Here is a 24618-nt window from a genome sequence, read left to right on the forward strand (position 1 = left end):
CTCAAGTCCCTCAGTCTTTCCTCGTAAGACCTTCCCTCCATATCAGGCAACATCCTAGTAAATCTCCTCTGCACCCTTTCCAAAGCTTCCACATCCTTCTTATGGTGTGGTGACCAGAACTGTACACAATACACCCGAGTGCGGCAGCACCAGAGTTTTGTACAGCTGCAACATAACCTCATGGTTCCGGAACACGATCCCTCTATTAATAAAAGCAAAACCACTGTATGCCTTCTTAACAACCCTGTCAACCTGGGTGGCAACTTTCAAGGATCTGTGTACGTGGACACCGAGATCTCTCTGCTCATCTACACTACCAAGAATCTTACCATTAGCCCAGTACTTTGCATTCCAGTTACTCCGACCAAAGTGAATCACCTCACCCTTGTCCGCATTAAACTCCATTTGCCACCTCTCAGCCCAGCTCTACAGCTTATCTATGTCTCTCTGCAACCTACAACATCCTTCATCACTATCCACAGCTCCACTGACCTTAATGTTGTCTGCAAATTTAGTAACCCACCCTTCTACGACCTCATCCAGGTCATTTATAAAAATGACGAACACCAGTGGACCCAACACGGACCCTTGCAGTACACCACTATTGACTGGACTTCAGGATGAACATGTCCCATCAACCACCACCCTCTGTCTTCTTTCAGCAAGTTAACTACTGATCCAAACTGCTATATCTTCCACAATCCCATTCCTCCGCATTTTGTACAATTTCTTACTGTGGGGAACCTTATTGAACGCCTTGCTGAAATCCATATACTCCACATCAACCGGTGGAGAATTTGCAAACTCCACACAGATGTTCACCTGAGGGTGGAATTGAACCCAGGTCCCTGGTGCTGAGAGATAGCAGTGTTAACCACTCATAGGGAGTAGTTAGCACTGGAGTCTGAGATCCTGCCCATCCCTCATCCCAGCTTCATCACCAGCCACTACCCCATTCCCTATTAAGCTCAGAGGAAGCTTAATAGGAACCAGCACCTCTCACACAAAGCTCTCTGGACTGTGGGATGAAACCAAAGCACCCGGAGGAAGCCCACACAGACACAGGGAGAATATGCAAAGTCCACACAGACTGTTACTCAAGGGCGGAATCAAGCCTGTGTCCCCAGCACTGTGAGGCAGCAGTGCTAACACTGAGCCAGCATACCACCTGAGATTCTACCTTCAGCTATGGGAATTCCCAAACATTGGTCAGTTCAGCAATACTACTCTCACCTCAGGGTCAACAAATTGCAGGTTCAAGCCCCACCTTGGTATTTTTCTGAACAGACATCAGGGAGTTTGACCCAGTACTCCCCCCTCCCCCGCCCTGAGCCAACACTTTTAAAAACAGACAAGCTGGGATGTTTGTGGAATCTTGCTGCACACAAATTGGCTGCTCACACAACATCTTCCAAACCCATGACCACTATCATCGAGAAGGACCAGGAGCAATAGATCCATGGGATCACCACCAGCTGCAGGTTCCCTCCAGTCCACACACCATCCTGACTTTGGAGCTATGTCTCTGTTCCTTTACACTTTTGTAAGGTCAGAAACCTAGAACTCGCTTCCTAGCATCACGGTGGGTTATCCATACCTCAAGGACAGCGGCTGACTACTCATGGGTGGCACGGTGGCTCATTAGCTCAGTGGCTCAGTGATTAACACTGCTGCCAAACAGCGCTAGGGAGCTGGGTTCGATCCCACCCTTGGACTACTGTGTGGAGTTTGCATGTTCTCCCTGTATCTTGTGGGTTCCTCTGGGTGCTCTAGTTTCCTCCCACAGTCCAAAGATGTGCAATGAGATGGATTAGCCATGGGAAATGCCGGATTGCAGGAATGGGGTGGGTCAGGGTGCAATGCTCTTCATGAGGTCGGTGTGAACTCAATGGGCAGAATAGCCTACTTCCACACTGTAAGGATGCTTTGATTCTCCAGTGCAATTAAGGCTGGCCCAGCCAGTGACATTCCATTCCATGATTGAAAGGAGAGACTGTACAAGTTGTAGTTCCCACAGAGAGAGTGTGAAGACTGTAGAATGAGCTGATGGAGATCAGCATCAGCTCCATGATGGTAAATCATCAAAACAATCATTTCTGTTGAAGCAGTAATGAGAGGACACTAATTTCAGACAGTCGCAATAAGAGTTGGAAAGTTACAAACTCCTTTTAGGATGTGGAATTATCTGCCACAAATCAATGCTGAAGCAGAACCTACAAATTCTCCTATAAGGGAATTTGATATCTTCTCAAATCGACCTGAGCAGTGATGTTATTGTACACTGCAGGGCAAGGGAAGGGCAGTAGAAGTACATTGGTATAGTAGTAAAGTCACTGAGTGAATAATCTGGAGATCCTAATGCCTGGACACACAGGTTCAAATCCCAACAGAGCAGCTGATGAAATGTTTAAATTCAACTAATAATCCTGGAATTATACGGCTAGGATCATTAATGGTGACCAAGACAACTAACCTCAACGATTGCAAAACCCCATCCAGCTCAGAATCTTCAAGGAAGAACATCTGCTATCTTTACCTGGTCTGGCCCACGTGTAACTCCAGTAATATGGTTGACCCTTAAGCTCTCTCTAATAGGCCTGGCAAGCCATCTTTAAAATGAGTTTAGGAATGAGGCATCAAATGTGGGGGAACACTCGCTTAAGATCCTCCCTGTGGGTTGGTGGGGGAGGGGGCCAATGTATGGGCGGCACGGTGGCTGAGTGGTTAGCACTGCTGCCTCACAATGCCAGGGACCCAGGTTCGATTCCCACGTCGGGTGACTTTCGGTGTGGAGTTTGCACATTCTCCCTGTAGTGTTGGGTGGATTAGTCAGGGGTAAATATAGGGTAGGGAAATGGATCTGGGTGGGTTACTCTTCGGAGGGTCGGTGTGGACTTGTTGGGCCGAAAGGCCTGTTCCATACTGTAGGGATTCTAATCTAATCATATCTTGGGGTTTATGGATGTTACAAATGTCAGAACAGTAAGGTCATAGACTTGTCGTTAGGCTCTGTGTTGACTGCACGGCTCAAACATTAACAGGGATAAGGAGAAAGATGTTGGTTTGGGTGAATCTTGACTTTCCATCAATCGGGAGATAAATGTTTGCTTTACCTTTGGTGACAGCAGGCAGGGCCACATTGGATCTCAAAGGCAGGAGTGCAGGAGGGAGCAGACCCTGAGATGTTGTCACTGGGCAGATTGGAGATGGGATCACGAACCGCTCAGAATTGGTGACATGAATCTGGTCGCCACCCCCCCAAAACAACCACTGGAGATGTTTGGGAAATGTTGGTTTCAAAACTAATATAAGCACTACTCTTCCACCAAAGGAAAAGGAGGAGGAGGAGACAGAGGGCCCAGCTGTCTGCAAGAGTGAAGCCATCCCTGGGAAATTAAAACTCAGCTTTGAAGAAATAGAGAGGCGAAGACAGGACGAGGAAAAGAGGAAAGTCGAGGAGGAAGCAAGACGGCGCATTGAGGAGGAAAAGGCAGCCTTTGCTGAAGCACGCAAGGTTGGAACTTAACACTCCACCTTTCACCTGTTGCTCACACACTGTACAATACCATCTCAACCTCCTGATTTCAGTTTTAAACACCAAACATCTGCCCAATATCATCAAAATAAAAAGCAAATGCTGGAGAAACTGAGCAGGTCTGGCAGCAGCTGTAGAGAGAGAAACAGTGTCAATGTTTTGCTTCCGGTATGATTCTCCATCAGACCTGCTCAGTTTCTCCATTATTCGCTGTATTTTGTTTTGCTCTCCATTATGAATCCAGTGACATTGCCGTAACACCTTAACCAATCACATATCCCAACCCTTTTGCTTTATCTATTCATATAGGTTTTCTGTGCATATATCACCACCCTTATAGAATAGAATCCCTACAGAATTTTTATAGAATCTCTCCAATGTGGAAACAGGCCCTTCAGCCCAACAAGTCCACACCAACCCTCTGAAGAGTATCTCATCCAGACCCATTCCCTGACCCTCTTACTCTATATTTACCCCAGACTAATGCACCTAACCTACACATCCCTGAACAGTATAAGCAATTTAACATAGCCAATTCACCTAACCTGCACATCTTTGGACTGTGGGAGGAAACCAGAGCACCCAGAGGAAACCCACGCAGACACAGGGAGAATGTGCAAACTCCACACAGTAACCCAAGGGTGGAATTGAACGCAATTCGCTGGCGCTGTGAGGCAGCAGTGCTAACCACTGAGCCACCGTGCCCCTTGGGTGACTGTGTGGAGTTTGCACGTCCTCCCTATGATTGAATGGATGCTCCATTTTCCTCCCACAGTCCAAAGATGTGTAGGTTAGGTGGATTGGCCATGCTAAAATTGTCCATAGTGTTCAGCGATGTGCAGGCTAGGTGGGTTAGTCATGGGAAATGCAGGGTTACAGGGATAGAGCAGGCAGTGGGTCTGGGTGGGATGCTCTTCGGACGGTTGGTGTGGACTTGAAGGGCCGAATGGCCTGCTCCTACACTGTAGGGATTCTATAATTCCACATTTAACAGCTTTATCTGCCTGTCCTACAACTTCCAAAACATTACTGTGAATTACTAATAAGAACTTAGTGATACACTGAAAGTCTGTCAGGCAAAAAACTAAGGGCATTCAAAATGTAGCTGGACACTAAATAGGGGCAGGGGTGTAATTTGGATGCTCCAAGAATGGCCTTCATACAACTGAAAGGCTCAACTTGTTTTCTGTTCTTTGCTTTCTCTAATGGTGTAATTTACTGGCTCCATTGAACCCAGTATTTAGCTGAAGATGAGGAAGATCTACCCAGTCTCAGCATGGCTCAGAAAGACCCAGCACGGCCTGGGAAACTGAAGCTCAGCTTCGAAGAGCTGGAGAGGCAGCGGCAGGAGGAGGAACAGCGCAGAGCCGAGGAAGATGCTCGCAAGCGCCTGGAGGAAGAGAGGAAACAATTTGCTGAAGCTCGCAGAAACATGGTAAGTTCCTCAAGAAAAGTACTCACTGATGTTGGTTTAAAAAAAAACTTTCACCCACCAAAACATCAATGGTGGCTTATCCCCCCACGGCAGCAAAGATTTCTGGAAGTTTGCTCGAACAGAGTTAGGCCAACCAATTTGGGAAAACCACCCCTGCTCATCCTGGTAATGAACCCCAATCTGTAGTGTGTGTCACTGGATGGTTACCAAGCAAGTTCCATCTCTGCCTTGCTTCTCTTCCCAGAGCCCAAATGATCAATGCTTCTGGCAGCAAAACAGGAAAATCTGTCTCTATTCAATGCGACACAAGCCAGGTGCGTGTTGGGATACTCTCCACACTGGAGTGCAGCTCCAACATGCTTAACACCATCCAGCACTCCCAACATCCACTCCCTGTTACACAGTGGCAGCAGTGTTACCATCTACAAGGCACACTGCAGCAACTCGCAAACGATCCTTCAATAGCACTTTCCAAGCCCACAACATCTTCCATCTGGAAGGACAAGGACAGCACATGTATGGGAACACCACACCCTGCAAGTTCCCCTCCAAACCACCCACCATCCTGACTTGGAAGTATATATCCATTCCTTCACTGTTGGTGAGTCAAAATCCTGAAACTCCCTCCCCAACAGTACTGCGGGTGTACCTACACCAGCTGGACAGCAGCAGTTCAAGATGGCATCTCACCACCACCATCCCAAGGGCAACTTACAGACAGGCAGTGGCCTAGTGGTATTATTGCTTAACTATTATTCCAGAGACCCAGATAATGTTCTGGGTACTTGAGTTCAAATCTCACCAATGGCAAATGGTTGAATTTGAATTCAATAAAGAATCTGGAATTAAGAATCTAATGATGACAATGAAGCCATTGTCGATTATCAGAAAAACCCAACTGGTTCATTGATGTTCTTAAGGGAAGGAAACTGCCATCCGTACCTGGTCTGGCCTACACGTGACTCCAGACCCACAGCAGTGTGGTTGACTCTGAACTGCCCTCTGAGCAATTAGGGACGGGCAATAAATGCTGGCCCAGCAGCAGCTCATTCATCCTGCAAGTGAATATAAAACAAAATCAGCCCTGATCTCATTGAATGCTGGGGAGAACTCAAAGGTCTGAATGGACTAGATTAGATTACTTACAGTGTGGATACAGGCCCTTCGGCCCAACAAGCCCACACCGACCCGCCGAAGCGCAACCCACCCAGACCCATTCCCCTACATTTACCCCTAACACTACGGGCAATTTAAAATGGCCAATTCACCTGACCTGCGCATTTTTGGGCTGTGGGAGGAAACCCACACAGACACTGGGAGAATGTGCAAACTCCACACAGTCAGTCGCCTGAGGCGGGAATTGAACCCAGGTCTCTGGCGCTACTCCTGCTTATTTTCTTCTGTTCATGTGTAAGAAGGGCCACCCGTAAACTTTTGTCTAAAATAAAGGCAGTTAATGAGTTTTATGGAGTGAATTAAAATAGTGAATAGCATGGGTAAAATAAAACCAGATTATATTAATCTGCAACCACAGAAAAGGCATTTAAACGATTAAGTCATTGTAAGACAAACAGTAAGAAATTCCTTGTCACAGAGTTTTACAGATCCACAAAATCAGTGAAGTAAATCCCAGTTGCAAAACCCAGCAGTTGCCCTGTGTGAAATTACCTAATTGATTGATTGTTGTGACATGTACCGAGGCAGAGTGAAAAGTGTTGCTTTGCATGCTGCACAGACAGATCGTACCATACAAAGTGCATCAGGACCGATTGTCTCCATTCTTGCTGGTCAACACATTGACAGCACAAAGGAACTTTCATTTATATAGCGACATTCATGATCTTAGGACATCTCAAAGCACTATAGGACGAAGTTGCAAAGTAGGGAAAGTCGCAACCAATATACTTGCAGCAGGCTCCCTCAAAGAGCATTGAGATAATGACCAGCTGATTCAACATAATCCCATTTTTAAAGTTGAGGGCTAAGTTAGAATTTAAGTTCTTGCTGTTAAAAAAACAAGAGCTGGATCACATTTATTTTTTGTCAGAAGCCACAGGTTATATTCCAACAGGTTTATTTGAAATCACAAGTTTTCGGAGTGCTGTTCCTTCATCACTTCACCTGAAGGGGCAGTGCTCCAAAAGTTTATAATTTCAAATAATCCTGTTGGACTATAACCTGGAGTATGTGACTTTTGACCTTGCCCACCCCATTCCAACACTGGCACCATTAGATCATTTATCTTTTGGAAAACATAGAACAGTACAGCACAGTACAAGCCCTTCGGCCCGAGATGTTGTCCTGGCCTTCTATCCTACTCTAACATCAAACTAACCTACATTGTACTAACTTTTATGCGCCTATCCAAGAATCGCTTACTTGTCCCTAATGTATCGGATTCTACTACCACTACTGACAGTGCATTCCATGCACCCACCACTCTCTGTGGAAAGAACTTACCTCTGACATCTCCCCTAAACCTTCCTCCAATCATCTTAAAATTACGTCTGCTTGTGATAGACATTTCCACCATGAGAACAAGTCACTGACTATCCACTCTATGTCTCTTAACATCTTGTACACTTCTATCAACTCACCTCTCATCCTTCTTCGCTCCAATGAGAAAAGCCCTCGATCCTTCAACCTTTCTTCATAAGGCAGGCCCTCCAGTCCAGGCAGCATCCTGATAAAGCTCCTCTGTACCCTCCCTAAAGCTTCCACATCCTTCCTATAATGAGGTGACCAGAACTGAACACAGTATTCCAAGTGCGATCTAACCCGTAATTATACAGTTGCAGCATAACCTTGCATCTCTTAAACTCAATCCCCCTGCTAATGAAAGCCAACACACCATACGCCTTCTTAATAACTCTATCAACTTGGGTGGCAACTTTGAGGGATCTATGGACATGGACCCCAAGATCCCCCTGTTCCTCCACACTGCCAAGAATTCTGCCTTTAGTCCTGTAATCTGCATTCAAATTCAACCTTCAAAAATGACTGACTTCACACTTTGCCAGGTTGAACTCCATCTGCTACTTATCAACCTCGTTCTGCATCCTGTCAATGTTCCATTGCAACCTACAACAGCCCTCCACACTATCTACAGGTCCACCAACGTTCGTGTCATTGGCAAACTTACTAGCCCACCCTTCCACATCCTCATCCAAGTCATTTATAAAAATCACAAAGAGCAAAGGTCCCAGAACCGATTCCTACAGAACACCAAGCTCCAGGCTGAATACTTTCCATCTACCATCACCCCCCCTGTCTTCTATGGGCCAGCCAACTCTGTATCCAGACAGCCAGATTTCCCTGGATCCCATGCCTCCTTACTTTCTGAATGAGCCTATCATGGGGAACCTTACCAAACACCTTGCTAAAATCCATGTACACCACATCCACTGCTCTACCTTCATCAATATGTTTTGTCACATCCTCAAAGAATGACCTGCCCCTCACAAAGCCATGCTGACTATCTAATCAAACTATAGTTTTCCAAGTAATCATAAATCCTGTCTCTCAGAATGCTCTTCAATACCTTGTGCACCACAGACGTAAAACTGACTGGTCTGTCATTCCCAGGATTATCCCAATTCCCTTTCTTGAACAAGGGAATGGCATTTACCTCCCTCCAATCATCTGGCACTACTCCAGTGGACATTGAGGACGCAAAGATCATCGCCAAAGGTGCAGCAATCTCTTCTCTTGCTTCCTGTAGTAACCTAGGGTATATCCCGTATGGCCCAGAGGATTTATCTATCCTTATGTTGTTCAAAATTTTCAGCACATCCTCCTTTCTAACATCAATCTGTCTGAGTACGTCAGTCTGTTTCACGCTGTCCTCAGAAACATCAATGTTTCTCAGTTGTGAATATTGAGGTCCCTCTCAATACTGAAACGAAGTATTCATTAAGGACCACTACTAAGGACCATTATTCTCCGCATACCTGCTAGGACAAGCTCAAGATTCACAAAGAAGACACAAACTCAGAATCCATTTGAAATGGCCTCAAACCAGGTAACTATGGGACAAACAGTTGGTTGAGATTATGAGCTCTGTTATTTTAGTGAGGAGTTTATCCCATTTAGTTTATGGTCAGTGAGTATTAGCATCACTGTTCTGTCAATGAGTTGGAGACAGCGCTGGGCTTACAGCAAACAAACTATTTGAGAGCAAACAATGCGATTCTCCCCAAACTACAGGAAACAGAACTTATGGCTGTAACTACAGAAACCTTCTGGATTTAAAGTGGAATTGCAGTTTCCACAAAATACGAGTAGAGGATAGATACAAAACCAAAATTAATGTTGCCTCCTCAAAAATTTGCTGACTCACAAAATCAATCAAATGAGCCTCCGCTGCAAACAGAATAACCTCCCTGTGTGATTGACGGAACATTACCCAGTTATCTGCATTCTTACTGGGGTTTGTGGTCAACATATTAGCAGCCTCTATGTTAACATCTCAGTGACATGGGAGCAGTTGAAACGCAGACAGTACTATGCCGTAATTTCAAGGTCACAGGACATTGGGATGCCCAGGAGTTATGCTTTCTCCAATTTGTCATCCCCTGTCTATATGCCACAGACACAATGGGCCTTTGGGACTTCTTCACTCTTGTTTAGCTCCAGAAAGAATTAAGGAAGGCAAACATTCAAATTTGGAAGGAAGAGACAAATTGGAGGGGTCCAAGGTAGTCGGGTCCCCCATGACAGCCTATTTTGGGTAGAACAGAGAACAGGACGAGGCCTTCAGCCCACCATGTCTGTGCCAACCATGATACCAAGCTAAACTCATCCCATCTGCTTACATATGGTCCGTATCCCTCTATTCCCTGCCTGTTCATGTGCCTGTCTAATTGCCTGTTAAACTTTGTGACCGTATCAGCTTCTACTACCTCTTCTGACAGCACATTCCATGCAGCTACTCCCTTCTGCATATATTTTAAAAAAATTCCTAACACATCTCCTTTAACCCTACTCTGTCTCACCATAAACCAGTATTCCCCAGTAATTGACATTTCCACTCTGGGAGAAAAGACTCAGATCCTCTCTACTTTGTCCATTCCTCTTTTAATATTATACAATTGTGTCAGGTCGCCCATCAGCCTCCGACACTCTAGTGAAAACAACCTAAGTTTATCCAACCTCTCCTTGGAACTAATACGCTCCAATCCAGACAACATCCTGATAAACGAAGAACATTACAGCGAAGTATAGGTCCTTGAGCCTTGGATGTTGCACCAACCTATGGAACCAATTTGAAGCCCATCTTCCCTGCACTAGTCCATTTTCATCCATATGTCTATCCAATGACAATTTAAATGACCTTAAAGTTGGCGAGTCTACTACAGTTGCAGGCAGGGCATTCTACGCCCTTCCTACTCTCTGACATCTGTCCTATATCTATCCCCCCTCAATTTAAAGCTATGTCCCCTCATGCTAGCAATCACCATCCAAGGCAAAAGGCTCTCACTGTCCATCCTATCTAACCCTGATTATCTTGTATGTCTCAATTAAGTCACCTCTCAACCATCTTCTCTCTAACGAAAACAGCCTCAAGTCCTTTAGCCTTTCCTCATAAGATCTTCCCTCCATACCAGGCAACATCCCAGTGAATCTCCTCTGAACCCTTTCCATACCTTTTCTTATGACTGAAGACTAAATCCATCCCCTACTAATTACTTATGGAGTATTTTAAGTTATGGTATGCCCTTACCCACAGACAGCAGCAAACACAATGGACTCAACACTGCTGAACAGAATATTGTTATATCATCTGTCACCAATGACAGCAGGCTCTTGTTTAAGCACTACAAAAAATGATTTGCAAAGAATACAAGCAAAATTATTATCATATTAGTCAGCTGTGCTGAGACAGAGGTCTGGGTTAATGAGCTATCGAAATCTATGTGCCGTGGAATGTTTACATGGTATTCAAAAACTGGAATTCCAAATGGATCAATTCTTGGTAAGGGACATAAAACTTCAGGTGATGATGGGAAAGTGCAAGGACCAAGCCCAGAGTAAGAATAAATTGTTGGAGAAACTCCGACTTCAATGGATTAAGAATGGATCCAGGGCAGATGAATTGGAATCAGAAGTCGAAAGGAAAACTGTAATTGAGCAATGGGCATGCTTTGTATGAAGAGTAGTCAAGGAATATTCTCACAAAGAGGAAAATAGGGCAAGCAAATGCACAGCTCCATGGAGATCACACGAGGAAAATGGAAGATGCAGAAGACAAAAGTGCATTATGACAGAGTCTGGGCAGATAATACAAGTGTGAATCAGACTGAGTAGAGAAGGTTCAGAGGATATGTGAAAAGGTAAATAAGGGAAACAAAGAGACAGTATGAGAAGAGAAAGGCAGCTAACATAAAAGTGAATCCAAAAGTCTTCTACATGGATATAAATAGTCAAAGGATGATAAGAGCAGTAGTAGATCTGAATCAAAAATGTGGATTTCTCCATTGAGGCAAGGAGCATAGCTGAGATATTCAAGAAATACGTTGCAAACAATTTTACTAAGGAAGAAAATACTTCCTACGTCATAGTGAAAGAGTGGCAGTTCAGACATTTGAAAGGTGTAGAAATGATATGGAAGTATTGGATGGACTGTCTGTACTTAAAGTTGATAACACATTGGGTACAGGTAAGATGCTTCCAAAAATACTGAAGGATGTGAGAGTGAGTATTCTGAAGACATTGGCCACATTTTTCTAGCCTTTCTTAAGACTTGGGGGTAGTCCCTAAGGATTGGCAATATGGAAACCTTACAGCCATGTTCAAAATGGATTTAAAGATATTCTCACCAACTACAGTCAAGTGTTGGGGAAGATGTTTGAAATGATTATTGGGATAAAATTAATGGTTGCTTGGGAAAATGTTATTAAATTAAGAAAAGCCAGCATAGCCTTGTTAAGGACAAATCCTGTTTAACCGACTTGCTGGAATTTTGTAAAGAGGTAACAGAGAGGGTTGTTGAGTGTAGTGCTGTTGATGTGATGTACAAAGACGTAAAAAACACTTTTGATACAGTGTCACATAATAGACTTTGCAGCATAGTTAGAAATCACAGAATAAAAGGGCTGGAAGCAGTGTGGATACAAAATTGGATGAGTGACAGGAAACAGTGATGAACAGTTGTTTCCAGACTGAAAGAGGCTTTATAGCGGGCTTATCAGCAAGTGATCTTAAGACCCTTGTGCTTTCTGATGTTTCTTCATGATGTAGATCTTGGTTTACAGACAGAATTTCAAAATTTATAGATGACATGAAGCTCAGAGGTATTGTGAATGATGAGGATAGTTTTGAACTTCAAAAGGACACAAATTGATGAAATGGTTGCACAAGTGACAGATTAAATTTAATACAGAGAAGCATGAAGTGATTACTTTTGTGACAAAGAACAGAGACAATGTAAAATGAAGGGCACAACATCAGTAGGTTGCAAGAGCAGAGGGACCTAGATGTATATGCACATAAGTCACAGTCACATCATAAAAACAGAACAGGTTGATAAAGCATTCAGAATCTTGGGATTTATCAACAGGGGCTCAGAATACAAACGTAAGGAAGTTTTAAACACTGGATAATGAGCCTCAACCTGGAGTATTGTGTCCAGTTCTGGTCACTACAATTCGGTGAAGATATTAGAGAGGCTGCATCATAGCTTTATGAGAATGTTTCCAGGGATGAAGAACCTCAGTTTTGAAGATAGATTGGAAGAGTTTAAGCATTAGATTGAGACTATTCAGATGGATTTAGGAAGATTATCATACGAAGCATAATAGAAATGGGAAACTCTCTACCGAAAGCTATTGAGGCTGGGACCAATTGACTATTTCACAATCAAGATAGCTGGCATTGATATTGAGGGTTAGGCAGGGCAGGATGGGAGTTGAACCAAGTTAAGATACAGGTCAGTCATAAACTAATTGAACAGTGGAACTGGCTGGAGAGGTTAAGTTGAAACATTGGGGGGATAAAATGAAGAGGTAACATTCTCAATCAAACTGTCACCTTGTGTAAAGTTGTGAACCAGGTGTATTCACGTTTATGATTTGTGAAGTAATTGTAATATTTGATCATTTTTTTATATTCACACAATATAACACCTTTGACATTAGTGGTTCCATTGATTAAAATGATATTTTTGGCTGTTGAAGTTATCCAATCTCCTAATTATTTTTTAAGAGTCCTGACCAGGATAGCATTCAGAAGGATTATGCAAGTTCACACAACGAGGATTATGGACCTGATGAAGTAAGGCTTAATTCATTAAAAAGTACAAATACTGTGTAAACAAGAATATTAATGTCAACCCAGCACCTCACCTTAGCTTACCGCACTTGCACCTAAGGCTATTTCAGTGTGGTTCAAATATCACAGAGCTTTAAGTCTGTATGTATGCTGGTTATGAATTGGGCACAATGAGAGCCAGAGAGAAAATCTCAAAGGCAAACTGTTGAAGGCATTAAGTGGCCAAACACTGGCTTTACAAAACATATAGAAACAATGTCCTGGGAAAGATGACTGCTCCACCAAACCTGCACCACATTTACGATGCCTGGAGTATAGTGACCAGATACATCCAACCTCAAACACCTCCCACCATCTAATCACAGGGGAAAGATTTTAAAAAAAGCTATAACTCTGGCCAGTAAAATATATTGAGAAATTCCTCATCAACACACTTCAAATTGAATTGACCTTTTGTTAAATTTCTAATTTTTAGGAAAAAAGGAATTTTGCAGTTGTACAGTTATAGAAGAGTGGTGTAAGGTGGACACAAACAAGATAGAACTGAGTTACAATGCAGCTAGTACAATTGAGAAGTATACAGGCACAAACAGTAAATGCCTGCATAGGTTGTCCTCATGGCTGTGGGACCACATATCAATGAGAGTGACTCTATCCATGAGTGAGGAGTAGTATTTCTCAGCAAAATTAGACCTTCAAAATTGTATGGTCAACCCTTAATAAAATTTGACTTGAGTTAAAGTTTAATGTTAGCTGTTGCATTTTCGTAAGGCAAATCAGGGAAGGATTTATACAGTTAATGGTAGGGCCTTGTGAAGTACTGATGAACAAAGAGACTTAGTGGTGCAGGTGCACAGATTCTTGACAGTGGAGTCGCAGGGAGACAGGATGAAGAATTGAGAGGTCATGTTGCAACTGTACAGGACTTTGGTGAGGCCACTTATAGAATAATCATTTAATTCTAATCACTCTTCTATCAGAAAAGTGAAACTTGAGAGGGTGAAGAAAAAGATTTCCAACGATGTTGCCGGAACTGGAATGTTTGACTTATAGGGAGAGGCTGAATATCCTGTGGCTTTTTTTCCTCTGGAGTGTCAGAGGCTGAGGGAGACTTTATAGTAGTTTGTGAAATCAGGAAAGGGGCATGGATGGAGTAAATAGCGAAAGTTTTTTCATCACGGTAGGGGAATCCAAAACTAGAGGGCATATATTTAAGGTGAGAAGGGAGAGATTTAAAAAGGACTTGAGGGTTAACATTTTCATGAAGAGGGTGGTGTATGTATGGAATGAGCTGCTGGAAAATGGTGGAGGCTGGTGCAATTACAGCATTTAAAAGGCATCTGGATGGGTATATGAATAGGAAGGGTTTAAGAGGGATATGGGCCAAATGCTGGCAAATGGGACAAGGTCAGATTGGGATATCTGGTCGGCACAGATGAGTTGTTTCCCTGCTGTATTGACTCTATTCCATTGATGTGGCCACCTATGCTCACAAGATGCCAAACAAGAGGTTGCCTTTGGGTGAACAGGGAAAAGTTTTCTGTTCTGATGAATGAATATTACAATTTCTGACAGAGATTTTGGATAAAGCTTGTCTTGTCCACCCCTGCACGCCCACCTTCCCCCCCAAAACAGGTGTCTGATGAAGAACCAACTGATGCCAAGAGAACATCTTTGGATATCAATGATGTGCTCTGTCCAGGCAAATTGGAAATCAATTTCGAAGAGCTTTTGAAACAAAAGATGGAGGATGAGAAAAGGCGGACGGAAGAGGAGCGAAGGCAGAAACTGGAACAGGAGAAACAGGAATTTGAACAACAACGACAAGAAATGGGAGAGGTAGGTGAGGCATCCCTTACAGCCAGATTATTTTCCATGAAGGTTGAAGCACATCTAGCTTCTGTTATTAGCTCATTGGTCAATACTCCCACTTCTGAAGTTGTGTATCCAAGTCCCAACCCATAAACCTGAGCACAAAATCTCATGCTGTGGGGGTGCTGCCTTTTTTAAGTTAAACCAAGATTGTTGTCTGCCCACTTGTGGACCTGATCAATATTGTGCCCTCAACCGTGAGCATGGTACTCTTACAGCTCCAGTAATGCAGAGTGCTGCATAGATCTCCCAGAGAACGTGAGTTCAAATGCACTCTGGAAGTTCGAGAATTTGAATTCAGTTTTTCTTTCTTGAAACCTGGGCATAAAAAGTTGGTTTCAGATTATACAGACAGTCCCCGGGTAGTAAATGGGTTCTGTTCTTCACATTGATTTGATTTTTTAGATTAGATTTGATTACTTTACAGTGTGGAAACAGGCCCTTCGGCCCAACAAGTCCACACCGACCCGCCGAAGCGCAACCCATCCAGACCCATTCCCCGACATTTACCCCTTCACCTATCACTACGGGCAATTTTGCATGGCCAATTCACCTGCACATCTTTGGATTGTGGGAGGAAACTGGAGCACCCGAAGGAAATCCATTGGTTTGTACAAAAGGCAGAATACAATGCAGATCAATATAAAATAATCATTCATATGTACAGGAGATGTTTGTATGTCAGATCTTTAAAATCATATCCCTGTATAAAACCATACCCCATTTGTAAGCCGAACATTCATAAATAAGGGACCTCCTGATTATTAAACTCTCAAGCCACTCAGTTGCATACAACTGAAGATGAGCAATAATTTCCAACCTTTCAATAATCTCCACATGCAGAGAAAAACAATTGGTTAAAACAGAGGTACCCACATTGCAAGGGGGTGGGGGGGGAATTGAAGCTTCTTGTTGTGTATATGCACCCCCCCCCCCCTCCTCCCAAACTCCAATTCTCTGCTCTTGACTCCTCTCAGGATGAAATCAATGAGAGCACTGAAGTTGTGAGTACAGAGTATGAAGAGCTGATGAGGCTAAAAAGAACAGGTTCCATTCAAGCCAAAAACTTGAAGTCGAAGTTTGAAAAGATTGGCAAGCTTTCCGAGGAGGAAATACAGAAGAAGATCGAAGATGAAAGGGCCAAAAGGAGAGCGGAGGACCTAGAGATAAAGGAAAGAGAGTCTGAACGATTCAAAGAGGTAACTTTTCTTCTCGTAGAAAAGTAGTTGAACATAGAACATTACAGCATAGTACAGGCCCGTCAGCCCTCGATGTGCCGATCTTTTATCCTACTCTAAGATCAGACTAACCTACATTTTACTATCATCCACGTGCCTATCCAAGTGTCACTTCAATGTCCCTAATGTATCTGACTCTACCACCACTGCTGTCAGTGCATTCCGCACACCCATCACTCTCGGTGTAAAGAACCTACCTCTAACATCTCCCCTGAACCTTCCTTCAATCACCTTAAAATTATGCCCCCTTGTGATAGCCATTCCTGCCCTGGGAAAAAGTCTCTGACTATCTACTCTATATATGCCTGCCATCATCTTGTACACCTCTGTCAAGTCACTTCTTGTCCTCCTTCGCTCCAATGAGAAAAGCCCTAGCTCCCTCAATCTTTCTTCATAAGACAAGCCCTCCAGTCCACGCAGCATCCTGATAAATCTCCAAAGCTCTCTAAAGCTTCCACATCCTTCCTATAATGAGGCAACCAGAAATGGACACAATATTCCAAATGTGGTCTAACCAGGGCTGTACAGAGCTGCAGCATAACCCCGCGGACCTTAAATTCAATCCCTCTGCTAATGAAAGCCAACACACCGTACACCTTCTTAACAACCCAATCAACTTGTGTGGCAACTTTGAGGAATTTATGGATGTGGAGTCCAAGATCCCTCTGATCCTCCATACTGCCAAGAATCCTGCCGTTAACCCTGTATTCTGCACACAAATTCCACCTTCCAAAATTAATCACTTCACACTTGATTGGAAGAAGCTTCAGTGGTAGATTTGATGGATAATTCTATTCTGCGCAATGTGCAAGGGGCAACTTTCCTGCATCTGGATCAAGAGACTGTAGGCCCAAGTCTGACTCCAGGAACTAAATTCCCAATTTGGGTTGGAATGCAATTGTGTCAGAAGCCGTGTTGCATCCCAGGGAGTGGTTTGATTCTAAAATAGGATGTCAATAAAATGAGGTTTAATCTTTCCATTCCCATGAAAGAATACCAGGGCAGTACATGAGGATCAGAGTCCTTTTAGCCTCCCGGGCAACATCCTTTTCTCAGCTAATATTACCAAAATTACGCCAACTGGCCACTACCACTCTCATTTTTTCTTTATTCTTTTCATTAGATGCAGCCATCACTAGCCAGCATTTGTTGTTCATTCCTCATTGGCTCTTGAACTCAGTGAATCTCTCCATCATCTCAGAGGGCAATTAAGAGCCAAACACATTTGTAGTGATTGGAACCATGGCCAGGTGGATCTCATGGATTATGAGATCCTCAATTGGGGATGTTAACCTGGGCCAATCAGGGAGCTCTGGCTGACAGAAAAAAAAGAGATTCAGAGATTCTTCAATCTAAGGACTGGCTATGAGCTAGCTGGTCATAGCCCATGTACACCACACACGTAAATAAAGGGTGACTTGGTGACTGGCTTTTGTGCAATTATTTCAACATTGCTGTGGGTCAGGTGTCATACGTAGACCAGGTAAGAATGGAAGATTTCCTTTCATAAAGGATATTCATGAACCAGATCAGTTTCTACAACAATTGATGACAATTGTCTCGGTCACCATCACTGAGACTAGCTTTCTATTCCAAATTTATTGATTGAGTTTATATCCCACCAGTCACTATGGTGCCTATGCCCCTGGTCCAGTGGCATTATCACTATGCCATTACCTCTACCTTCACACCATTTGCCAACAAAATATTTCTTTAAACAAATTAACCTAGGATAAGCAGCTGTTGAAATGCACGTCTTTCTCAAAATTGTTGGTGATGTATTCTATCATTTTTAAACTGCCTCTGATGTCTGGGGTTCAGTGGGTCACAATCTGCTTCTGGGTCAGAAGGTTGTAGATTGAAATTCCTCCACAGACAATTAAACAGATAGCCTTTTGTAGCACTCCACACAGAACTGAGGGAATGCTGCACTGTCTGTAGTACATATGAAGTGTTCAGGTGGGTGAAAAAGATCTTACAAAGCTGTTTTGAAGAGGTTAGTTGAACCCCATGACCTGGCCAATATTTTTCTCTTGGCCAATGTTTCACAGTTGTTTTATATCTCACGGCTGTTTATGGGAACTTGCTGGATGTAAACTTAGAATTTTCTAACACAGAGTGAGTGCTCTGTCTTTAAGTATGTTTAAGATTTCTCATCATCAGTGGTGTACATGGTTATGGGTCAGGTGGTTGAAGTGCTTGATCATATCGAATGGCAGAGCAGGCTCAATGGGCTGAATGGCCTACCTCTATTTCCTTGGGCATGACAACACTGCTTCCATTTGGAAAATATTTCACTTGATTGTTAACTTGTTTGGAGGACATCGTGAAGTTGACAGAGATGCAACAAAAATGAAAGTCTTCAATGCATGCCCATTGCATTGTTCAGCAGTACAGAAGGGAGAGTTAAATCATATTATCAAATCAACGTTGAGTTTGAAAAGAACTTATTGGGGCCTTAGTCAATTTTGGAGCAGATTGTCTATTTGGCTCAGGTCATTGAAGAACCTATAACACAGAAGATAGTCCTTCCATCAATCATGATCATATCAATCAAAAACAACCTCCTAATTATTCTAGTGTCATTTTCCAGCACTTGGTTTCAATCCAAACTCAATCATTGTACTAATGGTTGAGATGGGTTGGATGGTTCAACTAATCGTTGAATTATTCACATTATATCAAAGAATGTTTGGCACGCTTGCCTTCATTGACTGGAGCATTGAGTCCAGGACTTGGGACATCATGTTATGTCTATATAAGACATTGGGAAGGCCACGTTTGGAGTACTACATAAAATTCTAGTCACCCTGCCACAGAAAGGATGTTGTTAAACCCAGAAAGGGTGAGACTAAGATTTACAAGCACGTAACTGAGACGAGAGGGCTTGAGTTATAAGGGGAGGCTAGAGCTGCTAGGACTTCTTTCCCTGGAACGAAGGTGGTTGTAGGGTGATGTATAGAGGTTTATAAAATCATAAGGGGCATATATAAGGTAAATAGTCAAGGTCTTTTCTCCACTGTCTGGGAATCCAAAACTAGATGGCATAGGTTTAAGGTGAGAGGGAAAGTTTTAAAGGGACGAAAGGTGTTATTTTTCACACAAAGGGTCATGCGTGTGTAGAACAAGATGCCAGACGAAGTGGTGGCAGTTGGCACAATTACAGCATTTTAAAGACATTTGGACAGGTACATGGATAGGAAAGGTTTAGCAGCAAATGGGATTAGTCCAGTTTAGGAAACCTGGTCAGCATGGATGGGTTGGGCTGAAGGGTCTGCTTCCATGCTGTATGACTCTGTAACTCTATGACCCTATAACAGTGAAGACGATAAGTAAATGACTGAATACAATTTTCATGTATTCTGGTGTTGGCTGGACTTGCGCATGAGGACTGTGCAGAATCCCCCCCACTCCTGCTGCTCATTTCAAGGGAATTGCTCAAGAAATTGAATTTTCTGACTGGCCAATCCCCAGCATTGTGAACTCTCCAAGACTTTGGAGGGTTCCAACTGCATTCCACTCAATAGCTACCCAGGAAAGATTAGAGAATTTAAAACCTACAGTGACCCATGGGGGCTGACTCCCTGACTCGCTCTCCATCCCCATTCCAGAGTAGATCTCCTAGACCTGCTACTCTACCACTCTCCTACCTCCCAAACCCCAGTCCAACCCATCAAACACCCCCCACCCTGCTCCAACCTCCCCTCCTACCACAGCAGGCTTCTAATCTGCCTCCACCATAATGACCACTGCCCTGAGCACTCATTCTTTTACTTGGTATCTCTATCCACCCACCCCTTCCCTTATCAACCTGGCATCTGCCCTCCTTACATAACACATTTACCTTTCCTCAGTTGTTGCTAGAGTGTCTTTGGGAACCTTCAGTTAATTTAATCCTGAAATTCAGTGTAAAGTACTGTAACAAGGCCCCATCAGAGAGTTCATGTTCCCCTGGTTTCCTCCAATTCAGAACAGGCCAGACTCGGAATTTCGGCTGCAGAAATTGCCAACAGGTAAGTGTGCCATTTAAAAAGAGGATTACAGATGGTCAAGTCAATTCTGACGGTCTATTTCTGTGTATTCTGCCTGATGTGGGATGGACAGCAGTCTCTGTTCTCTGCCTCTGAGCGACATAATTTCTCAGGAATAGAAATACGAAAAGCTTTTGACAAAAGGAAAACACAGAACACGTCGGTGTAACTAACACTACTTGTACATGGATCTGAAAGGGTTAATACTGAGGCGTGCCAGATATAACACCAACACTGATGTCACATGGGCCTGTGGGCAGAATATCTTCCAATACTGAAGGAGTGATACTGAATATCTGGTCCTCCTCAAAAGCACAGGAACAATTTATCTGTAAATTATTCATAAAATGTAACAATACATACGAGAGAAAATGGCCTAGTGGTATTATTGCTAGACTGTTAATCTAGAAACCCCAGATAATGTTCTGGGGACCCATGTTTGAATCTCACCAAGGCAGATGGTGGAATTTAAATTCAATTTTAATCTGGAATTAAGGATTTAATGACCATGGGAGTGTTGCCAGTTGTCAGAGAAAAATCCATCTGGTTCACTAATGGCCTTACTTACCTGGTGTGGCCTATGAGTGACTCACAGCAATGTGATTAACTCTGAACTGCCATCTGGCCAGTTAGGGATGGGAAGTAAATGTTGGCCTCGTCAGTGACATACACATCCCATCTGTGAATAAAAAAAATCAACTTTTTGCTCAACACAAGGGCCTCTTCTGGTTAGACCAGTAAGTGATTCTTGGAATCTCCATCGTGCACAAAGAGGCCTTTCCACCTATCGAATTTGCACCGAACCTCTGAACAGCATCCCATCTAGATCCAGCTGCTATCCATGTATCCCCACATTTATCATGGCTAATCCTCGAACCTGCCCTTCTCTGGGCGTTACAGGGGAATGTAGCATAGCTAATCCACCTAACCTGCCCTTCCCTGGATGTTAGAGGGGAATTTAGCATGGCTAACCCTTGAACCTGCCCTTCCCTGGACTTTACAGGGGAATTTAGCATGGCTAATCCACCTAACCTGCACATAGTGTCTTTGGAGGAAACCCACACAGACATGGGGAGAATGTGCAGACTGCACACAGCTCTCATCCAAGACTTGAATCAAACCTGAATCCCTGGCACTGTGAAGCAGCAGTGCTAACCATAAAATATTTTCCCATCAATCTGCTGAGCGATGTTATACACACCTCTGGAAGCAGGTGGGACTTGAACCCATGCCTCCTTGTTGAGGAGGTAGGGACACCACCCTACACCACATGATCCTTAACAAGATCATTTGGTCATTACTTCCGCACACGGTTTTCTCCACTATCACATTAAACTAAGCAGGCCTTGTAGATCCCTACACTTAGAAGATGGTAACAGCAAACCTTCTCCAGGTTGAGATGCAGACTCAATTTAACTGGACATACACCCACTTCCCTTTATGTAGGACATTCAATTGATACTAACAGAGACCAATGCAGGATAACATCCAGTTCAGGTCACCACACTTCAGTGAAGTTGGCAGGATCCCCAGGAGGGAGCAGAGGAGATTTACCAGAATGGTTCCAGGAGTGAGGGATTACAGCAACATGGTTATGTTGGAGAAGCTGCAGTGAGGAACACTGGAATAGGAGTAAGCTGTTCAGTCTCTCAAGGCCACTGTGCTACACAATGCAATTTTCCGCATCAATGTACATTCACTACACTGTCCCATGTCTCTTTACATTATTGATAATCCTTGCTGAGGATGGTGGAGGCAGGGACATCAATAATTTCAATAGAAAATTGAATAGAGATTAGAGGGATATAAACTTCCATGGGTAAAGGGACAGAACAGGGGAAATGGGACTGGCTGGATACTCTAGAGAGTCAGTATGGACTCAGTTAGTTGAATAGCCTTCTTCTGTGCTATAATGAGTTTTCAAAAATGATTGACAGACATGGTCAGATTTAACTATGATACACCATCTGCTTTGTGCCACAACTGTGCGCTTGTAATGGTAAGTCAATCTTGTGGTGGAATCTCGGGAAAAGGAATCGACTATTTTAAAACTAATCAATAAATGTATTTCTGTATCAGACCATAGTGCATCACACGGTGTGTGATGGAAATCTGAATTTTAAAAATCCATACTCTCTAAATACTGAAACTTTCACCAATGCGATTTTATTAGGCTAGATATGAAAGCATATAGATTAAAGGCAGATAAATAGAGTTAACACGCAATCTAACCGAGAGGTCAAAAGTCACATGACACCAAGGTTTGATCCAACAGGTTTATTTGAAATCATAAGTTTTCAGGGCTTGCTCCTTTGTCAGGTGCAGCAAAAGGGAACAGCAAACGAGCTTAAAGGCAGAGAAATCAAAAGATCATACAAGTGGTGTAAGTGGAGTGTCAAATAATAAGTCTCTGTAGGTGATCAAGACAGTTACTCTGCAGAGACTCATTATCTGACATTCTACTCTCACTAATTGTATGATCTTGATCTCTCAGCCTATAAAGTCTGTGTGCTCTTCTCTCTCACCGCACCTGAAGGGGTTGTGCTCTGAAAGCTTGTGATTTAAAATAAACCTAATGGACTATAACCTGGAATTGTGTGACTTCTGACTTTGTCCACCCCAGTCCAACACCAGCACCTCCAAATCATAACCGTAGGTTGGAACTGACGGGGGACAGAAACCCGCTCATATTCATGTATCAGCTTCAGTTACTACTTTGAAGCTATTTTTAACAAGGTTTTTTTAAAATTAGTTCATTCGTGGAATGTGACCATTCAATGTTTATTGTCCATTCCTAATAACTTTGTAGAAGACGGTAGTGGAGTGCTGTCTTACTGGACAGTGCTGTTAGAGAGTTCCAGGATTTTGCACTAGTGACAATGGAAGGAATGACATTGTAGTTCCAATCAGGATGATGAGTGGCTTGTGAGAAACTGAAAAGGTTTGGAAATTTTTCACACACTCGCTATCTTTGGACATGACTTTGCGAATCCAAAATCACTCTGGTTTCTAAGATTTAAAATATCCGTCAATAGTGTTATACAGTGCTGCAGAAATTCCCACTGCTATTGGTAATCCTTTCCCCTTGTTTAATTTTGTAATCTCATTGAGGAGGAAGAGAATATGGAAACTTCAGTGCTTTGAATATCTGAGTTGCTTTGATCAGTGCCAAAACCATTGAATGTAGGGAAACGTTATCTGCATTATCAACAAAATTGTAGGAATGGGTTTTCAATTATGTAATACGTTCTGATCAGAAGGAATTATTTGCTTCCCCCTTGTGTTTTTGCTTGAGGGAAGTGGAATGCTGGCCTTGAAATTCAAGCAGGAATTCTAATGCCACATTCAAGATGCCTACAGCATTAAAAACTTGAAGATGTCTTGAAACGGTTAAAGGTGGATAAATCCCCAGGACTGATCAGGTGTACCCGACAACTCTGTGGGAAGCTAGAGAAGTGACTGCTGGGCCTCTTGCTGAGATATTTGTATCATCGATAGTCATGGGTGAGGTGCCGGAAGACTGGAGGTTGGCAAACGTGGTGCCACTGTTTAAGAAGGGCGGTAAAGACAAGCCAGGGAACTATAGACCGGTGAGCCTGACCTCGGTGGTGGGCAAGTTGTTGGAGGAAATCCTGAGGGACAGGATGCACATGCATTTGGAAAGGCAAGGACTAATTCGGGATAGTCAACATGGCTTTGTGCGTGGGAAATCATGTCTCACAAACTTGATTGAGTTTTTTTGAAGAAGTAACAAAGATGATTGATGAGAGCAGAGCAGTAGATGTGATCTATATAGACTTCAGTAAGGTGTTTGACAAGGTTACCCATGGGAGACTGATGAACAAGGTTAGATCTCACTGAATACAGGGAGAACTCGCCATTTGGATACAGAACTGTCTCAAAGGTAGAAGGCAGAGGATGGTGGTGGAGGGTTGTTTTTCAGACCGGAGGCCTGTGACCAGTGGAGTGCCACAAGGAACTGTACTGGGCCCTCTACTTTTTGTCATTTACATAAATGATTTGAATGCGAGCATAAGAGGTACAGTTCGTAAGTTTGCAGATGACACCAGAATTGGAGGTGTAGTGGACAGCGAAGAGGGTTACCTCAGATTATAACAGGATCTGGACCAGATGGGCCAATGGGCTGAGAAGTGGCAGATGGAGTTTAATTCAGATAAATGTGAGGTGCTGCATTTTGGGAAAGCAAATCTTAGCAGGACTTATACACTTAATGGTAAG

General features: G+C 43.3%; 1 protein-coding gene across 7 annotated transcripts in view; it reads left to right on the forward strand.

Moving 5' to 3' along the window:
• Positions 1–24618, forward strand: part of nexn (nexilin (F actin binding protein)) — a 94562-nt gene that overhangs the window by 63717 nt on the left and 6227 nt on the right. For 3 of the 7 annotated variants that reach the window (XM_043698700.1, XM_043698695.1, XM_043698696.1), the window contains 5 exons: positions 3332–3514; positions 4773–4970; positions 13173–13241; positions 14874–15077; positions 16088–16309. In XM_043698700.1, the coding sequence (XP_043554635.1) occupies positions 3332–3514; positions 4773–4970; positions 13173–13241; positions 14874–15077; positions 16088–16309 (876 nt within the window). Of the gene's footprint in view, positions 1–3331; positions 3515–4772; positions 4971–13172; positions 13242–14873; positions 15078–16087; positions 16310–17471; positions 17768–24618 lie in introns of those variants that run through there. The other 4 variants (XM_043698698.1, XM_043698697.1, XM_043698701.1 and 1 more) reach the window with 3 other exon arrangements.

The sequence above is a fragment of the Chiloscyllium plagiosum genome, chromosome 11, assembly GCF_004010195.1.
Source record: "Chiloscyllium plagiosum isolate BGI_BamShark_2017 chromosome 11, ASM401019v2, whole genome shotgun sequence".
In the NCBI taxonomy this organism is placed as follows: Eukaryota; Metazoa; Chordata; class Chondrichthyes; order Orectolobiformes; family Hemiscylliidae; genus Chiloscyllium; species Chiloscyllium plagiosum.